This window comes from Cricetulus griseus (genome assembly GCF_003668045.3).
Source record: "Cricetulus griseus strain 17A/GY chromosome 1 unlocalized genomic scaffold, alternate assembly CriGri-PICRH-1.0 chr1_1, whole genome shotgun sequence".
Classification (NCBI taxonomy): domain Eukaryota; kingdom Metazoa; phylum Chordata; class Mammalia; order Rodentia; family Cricetidae; genus Cricetulus; species Cricetulus griseus.
In genome coordinates, this window is record NW_023276807.1 from 2,168,717 (window position 1) to 2,189,998 (window position 21,282).

Below are 21,282 nucleotides of genomic sequence, written 5' to 3' on the forward strand. Positions count from 1 at the left end.
ACTTTCTTTTTGTTGTAAAAGCAAGCAAGGAAGCAAATAAATAAATAGACCCCAAGCAAACAATGAGAAAGAACCTCCTGAATGGCTTTTGTAGGTGACAGCTGTAAAACAGCTCAAATGTGTACTCTCAGGCTCAGACTACTTTGGCAACTTTGGTTCTGCACATGGAGCCTGTACATCCCTCTATCACCTGTCCTGAGGTTTCTGCAGGGTGGTTTTGGCAGTTTTCTAATTTGCAGTAAGGATGAGAGATGGTGTCAGTCTTGGGGCAGAGCCGTGAGGACAGCCCTCTGCTTCTCTAAATAAGATCAAAGCCAGCCTATCTATGTTGGGGTGTGTGGTGAGCCTGGTGGAGAAGCCCATGCCTCTGAGATACCGAGTGGGGGCTCCTGGCAATTCCTCTTCTTGAGGAGTTATAGAGGACACCAGGGACTCCCAGAGTTAGGCATGTCTGCTTTTTGTTCTCCTTGGCTCTGAGCTACTTCTTAAAAAACAAAACCAAACAAAACACCCAGCTGAAGACAGATGGGCTCAAGGGAAGTGGGACAAACTCCTAAGGCACACAAACTGAAGTGGCTCAGGTTGCCCAAAGAATTCTAGTTCATTCCAGCTAAGTCTTCCCATAGTTATGGCAGGATATGCGCAATCCTAACAACAGAATGTAATCAGAACTACCAGGTTTCGTTGATTTATTCAGCCTGCACTTATTGAGAACTTTGTATATATAAATGGCGTTCAATGAGCCCAGTGTACAAAACTGGAAATGGCTGCTGTGTCGAGGCCAGCAGGCTCTGCAGACTTATTCATGACCCATAATGAGCAGCACCCGCAGGCTTCAGACTGGGCCATGGGGTAAGGCTTTCCTTAGCAAGTGGACTTAAGACCGAGTTCACAAAAGGGATGGTAAATTTCACTAGGAAGTAGAAGAGGTCAGGAGACAGCATACTCAGTGTGTGTGAGGGACCCCTTCAGCTGGTCGCATTCCCTCCATCTCTATCTGAGGACCCCAGGCAGGAGCTTTGCCTGCATTTAGTAGGGACACATCAAAAGCACTGGTCCAGTTGCTCTGCACTAGTAAGGAGTCCCCAAGAAGCTTGCTGGGAACTGATGTCCTAAGCCTCCATCCCTTTGTCCATGCAGCATGATTTAGGGTACAGGAGTTTCCCGAAGGCCCCAAGCTTGCTCATGTTCCTTCCTGCTGATGGCTCCCCAAGTGAAGGATCTCTTACCACACACCTTCCTTGTCTATATAACCCTCTTTCTCCAAGACCCCAGGACAGCCCTTCCCCTCGGGCCTCTGAGCATCCTCCACGAAGTCCTGGCTGCAGACCACCCATGCCACCTAAGCCACAACGCTAGAAATGTATGTGTTCTTCCAGAAACTTTCTGAAGCTGCTTAGACAGGCAAGTATCAGAATGGCATTTTTCAGTCTTCTTCCAAAGATACTTAAAATGGTTTGTTGATATATCCACCAGTGTTGACACAGGCTGTTTTAAGGGGGTGCTGTGAGTCACACTCAAACAGCCAATCAGTGGGTCCCACAACACAATGGAAAAATGCGACAACTGTGGGCTTCCTCTTCAGTGAATTTTAGAAATCACTTTTCTTATTTTATAAAGTTATGTAATTGTGATTTGTTGAAATGCCAGAAAGCACAAGGAGGGAATTTAAAAAAAAAAAAAGTTTCTTATTAACAATCGTTACTCTAAGGCATGTATCACTTTCCTTTAAATGGCTGTGTGTGTTTTACACACACACACACACACACACACACACACACACACACACACACACACGCATTCTGTGCTCTTACTACAAATATATATGTGATGTCATATATTATACATGTGTACACATGTTATGGTCACATGGTACAAATGCAAACATATATGATATGCCTATAATGCATATATGCATATTTACATTATACCTATTCCATGCACTCATATGCCAGACACACTACATATACTTATATGCACTTACTGTATACATATCAAACTCTACATACATGTACACGTTGTGCACACACCAATGCGGGGCACACATTTTCATGCTTATAGATATCATAACTCTACTGTGAGCATGCACACGACCCATTCTCACTGCATACACACATACACGAGTACCTGTATGAGCATACATATTTGATAATCTCCTGCACATACTGTATAGACATGCGCACACACACTGGCCTTGTTTACAAGGGTGTACCCTGCAAGCTTTGCTCTCTGATGACCTTTGCAACCCCCACCGCAACTCAGCTGCTGTTGCTTACTCCAGCTCCTGCTCCCAAACTTATCCCCTGGTAGCCAGTGTTCACTGAGAAAGCCTAGCAAACCAAGCGTGGCAGAGGAGCCCCTCCCCAAAGGAACTCAAATGTCCCCACTGCTTCTGGACTGTGTAGCCAGTAGGGACCAGCTACAGTGTGGCCGCCAGGGTTTCTACAGGCTCTCACCTGGAGACGGGTGTCACATAGTTCCCGGGGAACACCCCTGAGACCCCGGTTTTTAGTGAAGCCCCCTTGAACCAGCCGTCCTGGCACTTCTCCAGCACGCGGTACATCTCACCCTTGCGCAACTCTAGTTCATCGTTCTTCTGGGGCTTGTATGCATAGAGAGCCAGGTACCTGTGAACAGAGGACAAGGACAAAGGGTCAGGGGACATCTTTGGGGTACATGTTAGATGACAGGGGAGGCACAGGACGGACAGAGCTCATCTTTAGATGAACCCCACCTAAAGAGTGGCTGATATCTGCAGGACACTATAATTCACAGAGAGTTCACATTACCCTTAACCCCACTCAATCCTACCACAAACCCAGGAGGGGGGAGAAGAAAACAAGTGTGGACTTGACGGGGCACAGTACTACCCTGGTCCACTGAATGGCCAGGCGATATGTGGGTGGAGTGTGGCACTTTTATTTTGTGTCACTGAAGGGAAGAAGCTCAACGAGGAAGAGTGATGCTCAGTTTCCAGGACACCTGCATCCTAGGCCTGGTCTGTGGACCTCACAATGTTTTTTTTTTCCTTTTCCCTAAGCTTCCTACAGTCTGGTATCTGAGCAAGAGGAACCTTAGGGAGGAACCTTAGGAGTAAAACTAGCTGTGTCTGGGTTTGTTTCAGTCTAGCTGGGCCTGGTTTTCCTGCAGGTTTCTCTAGTTAGCCTGAGCTAGAAGAGACCTCTCTAAGCTCCCTTCCAGAAAAGGCAGCGTCTGCACACTTAGCAGCATTTGCACTGTTACTAGTTATTTCATGTCTCTCTTTCTTATGAGCCTCGTTTGCGGACAAGGCTGAAGAAACTTCTTCAACCCTTTTGTTGATACACTAAGGATGTGCGAATCTCTTCCTTGCAACACTAGTGAGCACAGAATAACCTGGCAGAAGGGCTCCGCTGCCTCCTGGAGTCCAGGGAACAGCTGGGTTTGACTCTTAGAGGAAGCTGCATCAGATAATTGCTTGCAGTCCAGCCATGAAAGTTGATGAGAGCCTCAGTTCCAGAGCAGAGGACAGATGAGCCATCTCAGGAACTGTGTCCCAAGATGTGGGCTCAGGGGCATGACTGAGCTGTCCTGGGGCTGCAGGTTCCCAGAGCTCCTATATGGCAGTATCTGGGGCTGCTAAATCCCCAGCATCCCTCCAGCACTCCTGACTCTGCAAAGGGCCTTCAGATGAAGCAGAAGCAGAAACAAACAGCTCTCTAGAATTCATGGAAGGACAGGAGGCCCGAGGAGGAGTCTAGAACAAAGTGAGGGTCCCATGGTGACCAAAGGTCTCCCCATCTTCTGATCAAATCTGTCCCCTTCGCAACCTGTTGATCTGTAAGCATGCTGGATCTACTTAGTGGGGACTCAGGATCCCTGTTAATATGGCTCTACTCCTAGGATAAAAGCTAGGAATACTAATGCTCCCCTGGGCTTCTGAGGGCAAGCAGCCATCAGGACAGGACCTTCCTCCCCAGGGACTTGTAGATCCAGTGTCCACCCCATGCCCGGGACAGATGAGAAAGTCAGGATGTGATCCTTGTCCTAAATGGCCAGAGGGGAAATATTACTAACAAGTAAGACACAGAGGACTGCATTTTAGACACCGTGCTGGCTAGTTTTATGTCAACTTCATACAAGCTAGAGTTATCTGAATGGAGGGAACCTCAATTGAAAGAAAAATGCCTCCATATGATCTGGCTGTAGGGCATTTTCTTAATTAGTGATTGTTGTGGGCAGGAGGCATCCAGTTGTGGGTGGTATCACCCCTGGGGATCAAGCCAGTAAGTAGCATTCTTCAATGAACTCTGCATTGGCTCCTGCATCCCGGCTTGGAGAAAAATAGAAAACCATAGAGTCATCTGACAGCAGCGACCTGCATGACGGACCGAGTTCAGCGGCAGGATCAAACACTGAACACCCAGAGGCAGTCCTGTCTCCATCCACCGGCCCGGTGGGACCTGGCACGCCTGAGTAATGGTGACACTTCCATCTACGAGAAGAGGACCGACATCAGAGTATTGTATCTGTTTGCATCTACCAGAAGAGAACCTCAGTCCCACACCCACCAGGAGAGCAAGAAACTCCTGCTATTCCCACCAGAAGAAAGGACGAGAAAGGGACAAGGTAAAAGCACAATCAACAACAGAAAGCCCAATATGACACCACCGGAGACTAGGAACCATACACCAGCAAGACCTGAACATCACTATGCAGATGAATCAGAAGAGAATGACCTTAAAAGCAACTTCAGAAAAATGATAGAGGACCTCAAAGAGGACATGAGAAAACCCCTTAAAGAAATGGAAGAAAAAACAAACCAAAAATTACAAGATATCAACAAATCTCTCAAGGAAACAGTTCAAGACCTAAAAACTGAAATAGAGACAATAAAGAAAGCACAATCTGAGGGAATGCTGGAAATAGAAAAACTGAGTCAACGATCAGGAACTACAGATGTAAGCATAACCAACAGAATACAAGAGATGGAAGAGAGAATCTCAGGAGTTGAAGACACACTAGAAGAAATAGACTCATCAACCAAAGAAAATCTTAAGTCCAACAAATCCCTATCACAAAATATCCAGGAAACATGGGATACCGTGAAAAGGCCAAACCTAAGAATAATAGGTATAGAAGAAGGTGAAGAAATCCAACTCAAAGGTGCAGAAAACATATTCAACAAAATCATGGAAGAAAACTTTCCCAACCTAAAGAAAGACATGCCAATGAAAATACAAGAAGCCTACAGAACACCAAATAGACTGGATCACAAAAAAAGGTTTCCTTGCCACATAATAATCAAAACACCAAACATACAGAACAAAGAGAAAATATTAAGAGCAGCAAAGGAAAAAGGTCAAGTAACTTACAAAGGCAAACCTATCAGAATCACACCTGACTTTTCCATGGAAACTCTGAAAGCCAGAAGGTCCTGGATAGATATTCTACCTACACTAAGACCATGGATGCCAGGCCAGACTACTATACCCAGCAAAGCTTTCAATCAATATAGATGGAGAAAACAAGATATTCCATGACAAAACCAGATTCAAACAATACATATCCACCAATCCAGCCCAGAACAGAAAGTTCTGGAAGGAAAACTGCAACCCAAGGAAGTTAACTACAACCAGAAAAATATAGGTAATAAATAAACCCACTTTACCAACAGCCAAAAGGAAAAAGGGATAGAATCCCACACATAATCTCGTCACTATCACCAAATCAAAAACAAACAAGAATGAACAATAATCAATGGTCATTAATATCCATCAACATCAATGGTCTTAACTCCTCTATAAAAAGACACAGATTAGCAGAATGGATAAAAAGACAGAATCCTTCCTTCTGCTGCATACAAGACACACACCTCAACTTCAAAGACAGACGGTACCTAAGAATTAAAGGTTGGGGAAAGATCTTCCAATCAAATGGACCCAAGAAAAAAGCGGGGGTGGCAATCCTAATATCCAACAAATTGGACTTTAAAATCAGTCAAAGGAGATGAAGGTCACTTCCTACTCATCACAGGAGAAATCCATCAGGATAAAGTCTCAATTCTGAACATTTATGCCCCAAATACAAAGGCATCCACGTTTGTAAAAGAAACATTACTAAAACTCAAATCACACATAAAACCACACACACTTATAGTGGGAGATTTCAACACCCCACTCTCACCACTGGACAGGAACACCAGACAGAAACTTAACAAAGAAACAAAAGAACTAGTAGAAGTTATGGTGCAATTGTACTTAACAGATATCTATAGAACATTCTATCCAAATACAAAACAATTTACCTTCTCAGCACCACATGGAACCTTCTCTAAAATTGACCACATACTTGGCAACATAGCAAACCTCAACAGGTACAGAAAAATTGAAATAACTCCCTGTGTCTCATCAGACCACCATGCTTTAAAATTAGAACTCAACAACAACATGAACTACAGAAAACCTACAAACTCATGGAAATTAAGTAACACCCAATTGCACAATTCATGGGTCCAGGAAGAAATAAAAAAAGAAATTAAAGGTTTCCTAGAATTCAATGAGAATGTGGACACAACATAACCAAACCTATGGGATACTTTGAAAGCAGTGCTAAGAGGAAAGTTCATAGCATTTAATGCCCACATGAAGAAACAGAAGAATAATCACTCTAGTGAATTAACAGCACAACTAAAAGCTTTAGAAAACAAAGAAGCCAATACACCCCGGAGGAGCAGATGCCAGGAAATAATCAAATTGAGGGCTGAAATCAATAAAATGGAAACTAGGATAACAATACAAAGAATCAATATAACAAAAAGTTGGTTCTTGAGAAAAATCAACAAGATAGACAAACCTTTATCCAAACTTACCAAACAAAAGAGTGAACATGCAAATTAATAAAATCAAGAATGAAAAGGGGACATAACAACAGACACAGAGGAAATCCAGAGAATCATCAGGTCATACTTTGAAAACCTATATTCCTCAAAATTTGAAAATCTAAAGGAAATGGACAATTTTCTGGACAGATTTCACTTCCCAAAATGAAATCAAGAACAGATAACGTAAATAGACCTATAACCCCTAATGAAATTGAAGCAGTCATTAGAAGTCTCCCAAACAAAAAAAGCCCAGGTCCAGATGGCTTCAGTGCAGAATTCTACCAGAAATTCAAAATACAGCTAATACCAATTCTCCTCAAAGTATTCCACACAATGGAAGCAGAAGGGTCATTACCAACTCTTTTTATGAGGCTTCAATAACCTTGATACCCAAGCCACACAAAGACGCAACTAAAAAAAGAGAACTACAGACCAATATCCCTTATGAACATTGATGCAAAAATTCCCAATAAAATATTGGCAAATCGAATCCAAGAGCACATCAGAGAAATCATCCATCCTAATCAAGTAGGCTTCATCCCAGGGATGCAAGGATAGTTCAACATACAAAAATCCATCAATGTAAACAGACTGAGGAAAAAAAAATCACATGATCATCTCACGAGATGCCGAAAAAGCCTTTGACAAAATCCAACATCCCTTCATGATAAAGGTCCTGGAGAAATCAGGGATAACAGGAACATACCTCAACATAATAAAAGCAATATACAGCAAGCCAACAGCCAACATCAAATTAAATGGAGAGAAACTCAATGCAATTCTTCTAAAATCAGGAACAAGACAAGGCTGACCACTCTCTCCATACCTCTTCAATATTGTCCTTGAAGTTCTAGCTAGAGCAATAAGACATCAAAAGGAGATCAAGGGAATACAAATCGGAAAGAAAGAAGTCAAACTCTCACTATTTGCAGATGATATGATAGTCTACATAAGTGACCCGAAAAACTCTACCAGGGAACTCCTATAGCTGATAAACACCTTCAGCAAAGTGGCAGGATACAAGATTAACTCAAAAAAAATCTGTAGCCCTACTATATACGGGTGACACATTGGTGGAGAAAGAAATCAGAGAAGCATCACCCTTTACAATTGCCACAAACAACATAAAATACCTTGGAGTAACACTAACCAAAAAAAATGAAAGACCTGTACCATAAGAATTTTGAGTCTCTAAAGAAAGAAATTAGAAGAAGATGCCAGAAAATGGAAAGATCTCCCATGCTCTTGGATAGGCAGGATCAACATAGTAAAAATGGTAATTTCCTCATAATAGGTGTTGAGGGACAAAACAGAGATGGCTATGGTGGAGGACCATGTAAGAAAGACACACGATGGGAACCTACTGTCAAGGAAACATGAAGTGCAAATCCCAGTCAAGCTGTCCTCCTTCAATCCCTTTATGATGTCAGCTCAATTTCTGTCTTTGGCCACAGCAGAATGCTAAGAAGGGTTGACTGATGGCTTCTTGGAGTTGTGTGGGTCTCTAGACAGCTCAAAGCCCATCAGGTTTACAAATGCCCTTGGCTGTAACAGATGTTGCCCCGGGGCTCACCTACTACCTGTAGGGAACAGGGCCCAAGCTATGCTTCTTATTTAAAAAGGTTGATGGCACACTTCTGTTCATCTCATCCTTAGTGCTGTGTAGAGCTTGCTGGGTACAGAGGTGGACTGTGGCCCCATGACCTTTTCTTTGCCAGAGAACTGTGTCTATGGGCTAGGCCAGGGCCTCAGCCAGGCCAAATATCTGGTTGCTGTTGTCTTCTGGGTACACCTGCATAAGGCATGGACTCCAGGGGTCCCCGTGCCGTGTGTGCACATGTGGCCTCGGATCACCAGACATGAAACATGTCTGTGAGAAGGCATCACAACTCCCCCAGGCACTGCTGCCAGGCATCCCGGTAGGTTTTGCTTGAGCATCAGGAAACCATTTCATATGTGACTCATTCCAACCTCAGAGGCTCTCAGACTGGGGCAACTGCCTGAAGGAGAGTCTCGGGGTTTCAATTTGCTTCTTTCTCTCCCTTCTCTCCTGGTCTCCTTGCCTCATTCCTACCTGGTCTGAGGGAATTGGAGCAGCTGTGTTCTCTTGGCACAGAGAACTTCCCTAGCAGGATGTGGCTGCTGCTAACATTAGGTCATGCTCATTTCATGATGGGGCTGAGTGCAAGTTTGGGGACCTGTACTCACAGGGGCAGGAGGAATGGGGGAAACAAACCTTGCTCAGGGTGGGGACAGTGCTCCCGGGGGTTTACACAGGCTCCTCCTGCCTCAGGATGCTTTTGCCACCATCTGCCAGCAGCATTCATCCCTTACCCATCACCCCACATGTTCCAACAGGACATAGAGTTTTAATGGATGGTTCAGTGCTTTCTCCTCCCTGCCAGGCATTTGGTACATTGTCAACAAGTACCTGTTAAAGTTAAACAGGAGTCCTGGTTTGGAGTCTACAACCGAGATTCCTTTGCACACATGCCCTGTAGGTGTGGTGAGCCTGTGCATACATGAGAATGCAGAGCTATGAACAAGGAAGACCAGGTCCACAGTGTGCCTCCTGCAGCAGGATGGAGCCCTCTCTGGCCACTTAGCTGCTGAATAAGGGGCCATTCAAAGAGGACAAGAGTCCAGCAGCCTCAACACTGTGCAAACCCGAGCGTGGTGAATGATATTCAGATAGCATCTCTTACCATATCTGGGAAGCCACTGCACTACCAGGTGTGAACAGCTGCGAAAAATGGCCCCCAGCCCCTGAAGGGCCTCAGAGGAAAAGCTGTTGAATAGCTGAAGGCCATTTCCTTTCTGAGATTATCTTTTAGGATCCCTTATATGATTCAGTGGGACAAGGACTTTGCAATTATTTCCCAGCATATGACGGGAGTTTGTCTATTTTCTTACACATACTGAAAATAAGAATTATCAGTGGCTTCAAGTCATCTTCAGACCTTTAAAGCCAGAAAATGTCTCTGTCCCCATTCCATGTTTACCTAAAGCGCAGATGTGCTTCCTAATGAGATAATAAGGCAGGGAAATGGGGAACTAAAAGATGAACATGGCTGCACATTTGCTGTCCTATTTGCCTACCTGGCACTGAGCCTGCAGGTGCCACCATGGAACAGAGTCCCAGCTTAGTGCCTACCCCTTCCCTTTCTTCAGCACAGAAGCTGCCAAGAGATGCATCGTTTAGGGTTTCAGAAATACAGACTTGCATTTCATGCTACGTTAAGCCTCTGCACATAGGGCACATTGCTTCTTAGGCGTGGGATGCCCAGGGAAATGTATGCATTGCATGCTCAGTGATACCGACAGTGCTGAGGTGCTGATGTCCAGCAGGAGAGACGTGGCCTTTCCAGGTGCTGCCGACCTGAGGACCTGCATGCTTCGCTTCTCATAGCACAACCGTCAGTTTTGACTTTCTTTGAGATCTTATTGACCAGGTGTCAGCCCTGCAGAAATATGGCCTTGCCACGGAGCAAGGGAAGAAGACAGGGACCTAGTGTATGGCTGTATGCTAGACACAAGGACTCACATAGGCTCCACATGGGCCCCGAGGTTTCACAGCTCGGGAAACTAAGGCTGGAAAAGTCTGAGACTCCGCCACTGTTTTTGCATGTTCAGAGTCAGAGGAAGGCTTCTGATTCAGAAGCTTAGCATGGCCCAAGGGAGAGCCTCAAGCCTGGGTGAACATGGCCTAGCTCTGGAGTCAGGGATACCACCTGCCAGCTCTGAGTACAAGGCCTGCAAGGCTTGCAGAGTAGGGGAGTGCCAGTTGGACTGCAGCAGGGCACTGATGTGAGTGACCTTCTAAAGTGCGTGAGTGCATGCGTGCGTGCATGTGTACGTGTACATGTCCTGTGCTGGCAGAGACTAGAGGAGTCAGAGTCTCTGGTGTTGGAGTTACAGGTGGTTATGAGCCACCCCTTGTGGGTGCTGGGAGCCATACTTGGTTCCTCTGCAAGGGCAGTTCCTGCATAGTCTCTGAGCTGCCTCTCCAGCCCCTTGACCTTTCCATCTTTCTTTTATATTTGCTTTGCTCGCTGAGCCCCTACAAGAATCTCAGTCTTCCACGTTGAGCGTACAGGTGGTCACTGCTGGGTGAACAAAACTTCACCATAAAAAATGCATTGTAAAAAATAATCATTTTTCTTCCTTCCTTTCCCTCAGAGGGGTGACAAAAGATGATGGAGGTGCTGGGTGACTTCCTTGAGTGCGGTGCTTGTATCTGGCATGCACTTGTGCAGAGTGGGACACTGGCTGGCTGGGCAGTGTGTCACTAAGCGTCTGATTTCCTTAATGACTCAAAGTATGGAACATACACACAAACAAATGACACGAACGCAGAGAGCAATCTTCATCAAACTGGACCAGCCCAAGGGAGTCTAAGCAGCTCACTTCCTGTACTGCTCACTTCCAGGCTCCTAGTGACAGTCATAGTAATGTCCCCTTTTACTGCTCCTTCAAACCTCCATCACTCAGCTACCCTGCCAGGCCTGTGTGGGTGGATGTCCCTTTGGGCACATGTGCCCAGAGTCTGGCATGGAACTAGAGAGACACAGATATATTTATGGATGGCTTGGTTCTCATCCTCATGGCTGTCACTTTACACCCACTTCAGAAGGCTTCAGAAGCTTGACCCACACCTTCAGAGGGTGTTCAAGGCAGTCTCCCCCCATGGCCACATCAGCGGGGCCACCACCATGTTCAAATGGTCACTTCTACAAATACACAAAGGTTGACACTGAAAAAAGGCAACTACAGGAGGGATTGGCACACTGCTACCCTATAGCCTGTGTGTGGCTTTTGTGTCAGTTAGAAACAGTGCCTCTTATGAGCAGCAGGCCAAGGAAGAGTGACTGCTGGCATGAAGGTGGGCCTATAGTTGGAGGCTGGATGTCAGCTCTAACTCCTGTGCCTCGTGTCCCAGGGCAGGAGCTCAGACTGGACAAGCTGACAGCTGTGATGATGGGGTATACCACTGTGTGTTCACGTGCAAGCTCGTTGGCATATGCTCTGCTTGTCCGATACATGTATCTTCAGCGAGCTCTTCGCTTGCTTCTGTCTGCAGATTTCCTTTCCGTTCTAATCATGGAGTGAATCACCCGGTGTCTCTGCTCATTTCGCATTCTTTCTCCCCCAGATGGTGGCTTGCTCACATTTCTCCATCACTGAGTGAAAAGTCTGTTCCCATTGCTCCTTCATGGGGTCCCGATTCTGCTCTTTTCCCTATTAGAGCCACCCGGGTACAGGTTGTGGAGATGTGCCCCCATCCATCAACTACTGTGCTCAAGGGATGAATACCAGGTGGACTAGGAGCTATAGATGGTGGACAAAACCTGCACAGGCACTCTCTCTCTACATAAAGTGAGGTAGCAAGGATGCTGAGTGAGAGCCTGCACAGGAAAGCTAAATAAGTCCTCTGAAAGGACTGAGCAGGCTCTGGCACTAAGAGGTGAAGAGGCCACTGGGCCTCATGCAACAGCTGCTATGCACTCAACTGAGGGTAGATGTTAGCCTGGTTAGGAAAACTAAAGCCACAGGCAGGAAGGAGCCAGTGAGATGCTATCCACTATTGCCAAACTGACCTGGAAACTGGCCTCTAAGATCTCCTGGGGAGCAATACCCAAGGACTCACATTACTCATTAGGAAGGTTCTCAACCTTCCTAATGCTGCAACCCTTTAATACAGTTCCTCAGGCTGTGGTGACCCCCAACCATAATGTTACTTTCATTGCTATTTCATAACTGTAATCATAACATAAACATCTGTGTTTTCTAATGGACCCCTGTGAAAAGGTCCATTGATCCCCAAAGGGGTTGTAACCCATATGTTGAGAACCACTAAGCTGATCCAGCCTCACCTAATGATATTAGTAGGTCCTGCTGCTATAGTGGCACCATACTTCGGGGCAGAGCTGGCTGTCTGGTGAGTCTGTGATAGATGACACATTTTCCTAAGCTGGGCATGGCTTCATCAGCATTTCTCAGTATCCCAGAACATGGGGTTCAAAATGTTCTTTATGGTGGATTTCTGGCCTTTGGATGGATGGTGCTAGGGTCATGGGGAATGTTAGCCTATGAGTGGATCCCACTGCCATGCAAAACACAAGTCATGTGACCAGTGCTAACCACTTGATTCAGAAACCCAGTATCCATCCAGAACTACCAGCCTCTGTTCCCCAGCTTCCTTTTCCTGGTCTAAGTGATGGGCTGTCTTCTTCCTGTACCTTTCTGGATTCCTTGATGTCACCCAGGTGGCACCTGGGGAGCCACCTGCAGTAGGAAGTTTGTGGCTTTTCTGATAAGTGGTGTTTGTATCCCACTGATATGGATGGTGCTCTCCTAGGAGTTAGGACTGTCCTCTGGATGGGCTGGCAAGCTGGTGCTGGAGGAGGCAGCTACCCCGCACCCAGGTGAATCACATCACGGATTGATTCATGAATCTGAGACCTATGCTGTGTTTTCCTCCTCAGTCCATGGCCCGCAGCACTGCTCATATGACATGCCTCACACTGGGCTGCTGGATGAGATGTCTCAGTGGTTCTGTTGTCTTTTCCCAGCCTCCAAGTCAGTGATGCTTAACCATTCACTGGTCCCTGTTACTCTCTGCCTCCTTCACATGTAGCTTGAAGATGTTCATGGAGAAATGGAGGCAAGAATCTACTTCTCTTGGATTTAGAGGTACCCCACTCATAGTGTTCCCATCACTCTTTGGCTCTTAAGAGGGCTTGGCTCTGACCTGGAGGGCACGGCCTCCAGGACCTGAAGATTCATGTGCCTCTGGAATCATGACTAGAAGACTGGCCAAATGAAAGGCACTTAAGCTCAAGAGTTAGAATTGCAGAATAGCAGGAAAGGAGACGGAAAGTGTGGGAGCGAGTTGCTGTCTCTTCAGAGGCGCTATACCTTCATGCACTGTGCGTGCAAATCGAGAGCCTTCTTAGGTACCAATCCTGGGGACCCTGATGTGGACGTTTTCTATAAAGGCAGTGACCTGTCATCAATCAATAGCCTGACTTAGAAAGTCAGACTTTGTCACCAGCAGGGCTTGGATTTTAAGACATACAAAGACTATGGATGAGAGTCTGTTGTGAAACACTGTCCTCCAGGCAACCATGGCCATTACATCTTCATCATAGCGGCTGGTACCTGCAGGAAACCTTTGTAAAACACAGCCTGTTGGCAGCCTGTGGTAGTTGAATGTAACTGATCCCCTAAGCTCATAGGGAGTGGCACTATTGAGAGGTGTGGCCTTGTTGAAGGAAATGTGCCAATATGAGGGCAGGGTCAGTCTCTTTTGCTAACTAAAACACAGCCCCTTAACAAAGGAGGGGGGTGAGAAGGTCATTAGACCCTTCCCTAAGATGCAGCCCCTCCCTCCCTTCCTTCCTCCCTCCCTCCCTCCCTTCCTCCCTCCCTCTGTGATTCTGCACCAGAGACTTGTGTTCTACGGAGGTGCTAGCAGTGGTTCTCAACCTTCCCAACATTGCAACCTTCATGTTGAGATGACCCAACCATAACATTATTTTGATGCTACTGTTATGAATTGTAATGTAAATATCTGATATATAGGACATCTGATATCAGCCCCTATGAAAGGGTCATTTGACCCCTGGGTCATGATCCACAGGTTGAGAAGCACTGTGCTAGAGTATTAGGAAGTAGAACATTATATATATATATATATATATATATATATATATATATTATTGTATATACACACACTGAAAGAGAGGGCCACTCAAGCAGCTTTTGGGAGGTCACTGTTCTTATCTTACTGGGATAAAACTTTTTGATGGTGCAGTTCTTTGGGGGCATTCCACACCCCCTTCTCCTATAATAACCCCTCACTCATTCACTCATGCTCCTATAAGCCCAATAAACTATTCATTTACCAATCCAGATTTGGATGAGATTGTTCCTTTGGTCTGTTGGATTGCCTTGAATAGAGTGAATGGATGCTTATTCATATCTCCCTAGGAAGAGTGGATGCAACAGTGTATAATGGAGCTATTTCATCACTGATCTGTACACTAGCTTCATCTGGGCCCTTGTCTGGATTGCCAAGGCCATAAAATCCTGAATACGGTTGGAATACTGCTGCTGCAGTTGTTTTTGCAAATATAAATTATTTCATGTTCACATCTAGGATTTTGAACATGACTTACAGCTACTGTTAGAGGAAGAGCTGTCAATCAGGAAGTGTTCTAGAGACTATGGACTGGTGGCAGGCTACACACCTGCTCAATAAATTCATCTTCTATTCAATAACATAAAAAAATAGAATTGTGATTCCTCTGTCCTGCTTGGAGACATCTGAGGTCTCCCCAGCAGGATCAAGCCCACCCAGAGACTGCCAGGGTGCTAGGTCCCTTCCTCCACCTATTTCCAGCCTGCCTTCCTTTGCGCCACTCAGAGACACCTGAGGCTTGGGACTGAGAGCTGCTGATCACATCCCTGGTGGGATCCAGCCCACCCAGAGACTGCCAAGGCCCTGGTACCAGTCCCCGCCTCCATCCATGGAAGAGGAGAGACATCAGAGTATTGGACCTGTTTGCACTCATCAGAAGGGAACCTTGGTCCTGTACCCACTGGGAGAGGAAGAGACTCCTTCTACACCCACCAGAAGAAGGGATGGGAAGAAGACAATATAAAAACACGTTCAACATCAGTCTACCTCAAGATCTAGCAATTCCTCTTTTGGGTATATACCCAAATAATGCACGTTCATACAACAAGGACATATGTTCAACCATATTCATAGCAGCATTGTTTGTAATAGCCAGAACCTGGAGGCAACCTAAATGCTCCTCAACTGAAGAATGTATAGAGAAAATGTGGTACATTTATACAATGAAGTACTACTCAGCGGAAAAAAGCAATGGAATCTTGAAATTCGCAGGAAAATGGATGGAACTAGAAGAAACCATCCTGAGTGAGGTAACCCAGTCACAAAAAGACAAACATGGTATGTACTCACTCATATATGAATTTTAGATGTAGAGCAAAGGATTACCAGCCTACAATCCTCTTCACCAAAGAAACCAGGAACCAAGAAGGACTCTAAGAGAAAAATGCATGGACCCCAGAGAATGGGAAGGGTCAGGATCTCCTGAGCTAATTGGGAGCATGAGGGTAGGGGAAAGGGAGCTGGCAGGAGGAGAGGAGAGAAGGAAATGGAGGACCAAAAATGTTGAGTTGGGGAAGAATAGAGGAGAGCAGGATGAGAGATACCATATCAGAGGGAGCCATTATAGGTCTGGGGAGAGATCTGGCACTAGGGAGATTTCCAGAGATTTACAAGGATGACACGAACTGACAATCTAGGCAATGGTGGAGAGGATAACCTAAATGACCTTCCCCTATAATGAGACTGATGACTACTTTTTATGCCATCCTAGAGCCCTCATCCAGTGGCTGATGGAAGCAGAGGCAGACACCCACAGATATACACTGAATTGAACTCGGGAACCTAGTTGCAGAGAGGGAGGAATGAAGATCAAAGGGGTTGGTACCAGGCTGGTGAAACCCACAGAATCAGCTGGCCTGAACAAGGGGGAGCACATGGACCCCAGACTGCTGTCTGGGAGGCCAGTACAGGACTGAATCGGACCCCTGAACATGGATATCAAGTAGGGGGCCCCATACTCTAAGGGGTCCCTAGTAGTGGATTAGTATTTCTCCCTGGTTAATAAGGGACTTTGAGAGCCCATCCCACATGAAGGGATGCTCTCTGGGCCTGGACATATGGGGGAGGGCCTAGACCTGGCCCAGGATGATGTTGTAGAATTTGGGGATCCCCCATGGAGGGCCCTACTGTCTATGGGGAGAGGAGGGGAAAAGGGAAAGGGATGGTGGGGGGTTGGGGGGAAAGAAGGGAGAAGGGATCGACATGTGAAGCAAGCTTGTTCCTAATTTGAACTAAAAATAACATGTTCAACAACAGAAAAACCAATATGACACCACCAGAGTCTAAGGACTCTACACCAGCAAGACCAGAACATCCCAACGCAGATGAAGCAGAAGAGAATGACTTTAAAAACAACTTCATGAAAATGATAGAGGGCACCAAAGAGGATATGAGAAAATACCTTAAAGAAATGGATGAAAAAGCAAACCAAAAATTACAAGAAATCAGCAAAGTCTCTTAAGGAAACAGTTCAAGACCTGAAAACTGAAATAGAGACAATAAAGAAAAAATAGAATTTGTAACCATCAGGTTTTCAAATTGGATCATGTATGTCACTGCAACATGTGTGGGATTTCTAAGCATGTCTTGAATGCTCCGTAGGCATCCATGGATGCAATGCTTACGTTTTCTCTGACCTCTACTGCTCAGACCTGTGTTACCTGCTGACTCACCCCTACCCCAAGTCTTTTTTGCTTCTAGGTATTATCTGGTAAGTATGTCTCCCTCAAGCTAAATAGTGGCAACATGACCTGGAGGTGAGTTAGGGAGTAGGGAGGGCTATGAAGGAAGAGGGCCCTTTGTGTTTAGTGTCTACAACTGAGACCCCAAGAATATAGCTGGATGACTCCCAACTCTTGGGTCTTAAAGGCACAGACATCTTTTTCAGGTAGCTGGCCTGACACAAGAATCAGAGCCCTCCATACCCAGAAACTGGATTGTTATGGTGATCAAGGAAATGTGTGCAGTTGATGATAGCCTGAGTGTAGGCATTCAGATAGCTGTGAGGACACGAAAAATGAACCTAGGCTCATCACTCTAGTGTGCCCTGCCTCTCATTTGGGGAATTATACCCAAGCCATCTCCTATAGATGGGGGCTTCCTTTCTTGGGATGGTGCCTTGTGTTCAGCTCTTCACTTCAGACTTCTCACTCACTTTTGTGGCCTCTGGCTTGTAATGAAACCATAGGAGCAGATCAGGAACATGGTCAGACACGGTCAGCATCCACGTGATCCCAGAATCCCCAGTGCACCCAAATCCACAGATGCTCATTTCCCAAATAAAGAATAGCCTGACACTTGCATATAATGTACACCATTCTTCTGTATCCTTTAACTCATCTCTCAGTGGCATAATACTGATTACAAAATCTGTGTCACTTTATACATGTGGCATGAAAAAGATCCAAGTTTGAGGAACTTTCTGGAATTTCTTGTTGAATATGTTCTAGTCATGAGTAGTTGAATTAAAGGATAGTTGAACTTACAAATGGATAGTCCTGTTGAAAATTTGAATTTTAACCTGAAGACTAATCTGGGATATGATTTATTAATCTGGTTTCCTTGGGAAGCCAGGAGAAAAGTGAATGCATTTCAGATTTCTTTTATTAAGTTGGGTAAGCACGAAAGTGGGCAAGTTAAAAAGGTGTTCAGAACTTTCTTATCCACGCCAAAGTCTAACATCTGGATTTGGCCAAATGAGCAAGGCTGGTGTCCCCAGGGTGGTTAAGGTGATTGTAGGACACCTCCCTGCAATGAATTATATTCTGCATCATTTAGATCCCGTCTGCCCCACTGACTCACTTAGACTGACGTAACTCTCTGTCTGTATGTCTGTCACATCCATCCACTCCACATTAAAATATCCATTCAAGAGGCTGAGCTCACTGCCAAATACAGAAGCCATCTAATTCTTGGGGAGGCTATTTAAATGGAAGTTTTAGAATTCCATGTATGGTTTAAATGCTGTAATTTGCCAGAGAAAATTTTCTCAACAAGATAAACACCTCATTTCCTAGCAGTGATTCATGTGATTATATTTGGGGTTGGCATGCAGCTGGCCTGCCTAGGGGTGGCACTTCTGAGCAGGCAGTATCAAGCTGTTGCCCACACTTCCAAAGATGCCTGCTGCCCTCACCGTACCCTTCTTTCCTCAGGCTACCCCAGATCTCAGGGACCTCTGAGACCTGTCAAATATTATTTATTTCCCCCCAGTTCTCCTAACCAGCCTAGGGACAATGGTGTTAAAAGACCACTCCGGATTTTGTTTTTGGGCAGCATTAGCACATGTGTGTAACTCCAAGAACAGCTAGCAACTAACTAGAAACCACTTGTGTAAATGCCAGTGTGCAGAGAATGTCAACAGGCATGAGGGGCAGCTCACACGTTGAGTGGCAGCTGGACTTTGGGAGACATGCCCTGTTCTCCAGCCACCGCGGCAGCTCGTGGGATGGCAGTGGGGATAGGTCCAGCTGAAGAGTCCTGAAAAGAGACAAGAAGATACATGAGTGAGCAGAAGGAAGATTCCATCTAAGAAGGAGAAAGTGGGTCAGTGGACAGTGGCAGCCATGTGTATTACCTCAGTGCCAAAGCCTCAACTTTCCCCAGTCATCATGCTTCACTTCCCTGGCTATTAGTCATATTGTTAACGGCTCATTGGAGGGAAGGTGGTGGCCCAAGACACCTATCCCAGGGCCCTTCTGAGTATTGTATCTAGTGTCAGACAGAGGTCTGACTTTATCTTTAAAACCTGAATTAGTGTGTGGAAAGCGAGTATCTAGACAAAGTATTCCGGAAGCAAATTTAGATGGACATAGACTGGGAACACAGATTTAGGTCTCCCCAAGTACCATGTTACAAGTTTCATGAAGTTTTGATAGTAATAGAAAAAAGTCATGAATTCAGACACTTTGCAAACCTTCTGGTGGAAGCATTAAGTAGGGTATTACAGCACAGTGGAAAAATTTCAGCTGTCATCCCTGAGTGCCCTGATCCCTTGATTGGTGGGGAACAAGGGTTTTGTTAAGTTAATGAATTCCAAAGATTTTTTATCTATTTATTGGGATGTTAGTTCTAACATAGAGGTGGGCAAAGGAAGGCTTTTAACTGGGCTAAAAACAGCTCAAGAGAAACTATAATTAGGTCTGGAAACTGCAACACCCCAAACTCGCCACAGATACTGAAGTTTTAGTCAGTCAGCTTTGGTAGACACACTTCTTTCCAACTGCAAAGTTCATTTAAAAGTGGTATTCAAAGGAGCTGGACATTAACTTCTAGTGACAGTCAAGAGACAGTAGGAGGACAGGATTGACAAGGCATGTCCTGTCCCAGGGACTCTGCATCTGGGGGCTCAAGACTTCAAGGGCCCCTCTACACAGGGTATGGGTTGAGTGATGCTCCAGCCCGTGCCTTCAAGTGTCTGTGTATGCTGGGCTCTCTGGTTAATGTTCTGGAAGGCAAGGAAATTTCAATCCTTAGGGGTCATTGTTGTCTGCAAATCCCTAAACACCAGTCTGTTCCTTCCATTTAGTCATATCTGAAGGCACAGTGGGTTGAATTGTCTCCAGTGGTCTTGAAGCCATTCAAGCCATAATTAAATATATATAATTAAATATGGCTTGAATAATTGAATATGAAGGCATAATGCATTTGGCTAGGAGAGGCAGTGAAGGCAGAATTCCATCTCCTGGGCAAAGGGGAAAGCTTGGCCAACAATATGGCCACTGCTGGCATTTGCCAGGCACTGGGTGGAATGAAGGCTGGTAACACCATATTTGCAGGCATCCACAGCTCCTCTGGGGAAACCAAAGTGCCCCATAGAGCAGGTAACAAGAGGCTTAGGAGGATGGGCTGAGGATACCCAGGAACTCTGGGGCTGACAGAATCTCAGGCCTATTTAGAGGTCTTAGCAGGGCAGGACATTGCCATCTAAGCTCCAGGGAGTGATTAATTGATGGCAGTTTTCCTGGAAACCTGGCCATCAGTTGAAGTTCTTATAACAAATACGTTAGATTTTCCAGCTATGCATTGGTTATAATTGCAATACAGGTTTACTTATAGACATGTCTGCTGTAGTTTGAATGAGAAACAACCCTCATAGATTCATGTGTTTGAATACTTGGTCCCCTGCTGGTGGCACAGTTTGGCAAGGTAGAGGAACCTGCAGAAGGTAGATCCTTGCAAGAGGAAATGGGTCACTGGGGATGAGCCTTGAGGCTTCATTGTCTGACCCCACTTCCTGCTTCTTGAACACAGATGTCATGTGACCGGCCAGCTTCCTGCTCTTGCCGTCATGCCTTTCCCACTGCCACCATTTCTGACCCCACCATGAAGAAGTATCCCCAAGGAATGGCAACCCAAAACAAAGCCTTTCTTTAAGTTGCTTTTGTCAGAATATTTTATCACAGCAACAGAGTCCTTCCCCAACTTGGAAGACATGTAGCTCATGCTCAGCAGAGTGTGGCACTGCTATGCAATGACATCCAGAGATTGGGAGCTCCACAGAGTGTACCCGCCAGGTGGCAGCAACACCAGAGTGAGCACTGCCCTCAGGGACAAAAACTAAAGGTGCAGAGGAAGGTTTCTAGGCTTTGTGGTTTTCTGATGTACACTGGGTCCTGCCCATCCACTTCTGAATCAGGTCTTCATCTGTCACCACGGAAACCACAAGAGGAGCAAACCTCCTGGCAGGAAGCTGGAGGCTGTGGCTTTCTGTAGACTT

The 21,282-nt window shown here is 45.6% G+C and overlaps 1 protein-coding gene across 1 annotated transcript in view; it reads right to left on the reverse strand.

The window, feature by feature from the left end:
* Sh3rf3 (SH3 domain containing ring finger 3) overlaps positions 1–21,282 on the reverse strand; it is a 255,846-nt gene that overhangs the window by 45,603 nt on the left and 188,961 nt on the right. Inside the window, exons 5-6 of the mRNA XM_027388339.2 lie at positions 18,946–19,043; positions 2,457–2,627 (exon numbers count right to left, since the gene is read on the reverse strand). Of these exons, the coding sequence (XP_027244140.1) occupies positions 2,457–2,627; positions 18,946–19,043 (269 nt within the window). The remainder of the gene's footprint in view (positions 1–2,456; positions 2,628–18,945; positions 19,044–21,282) is intronic.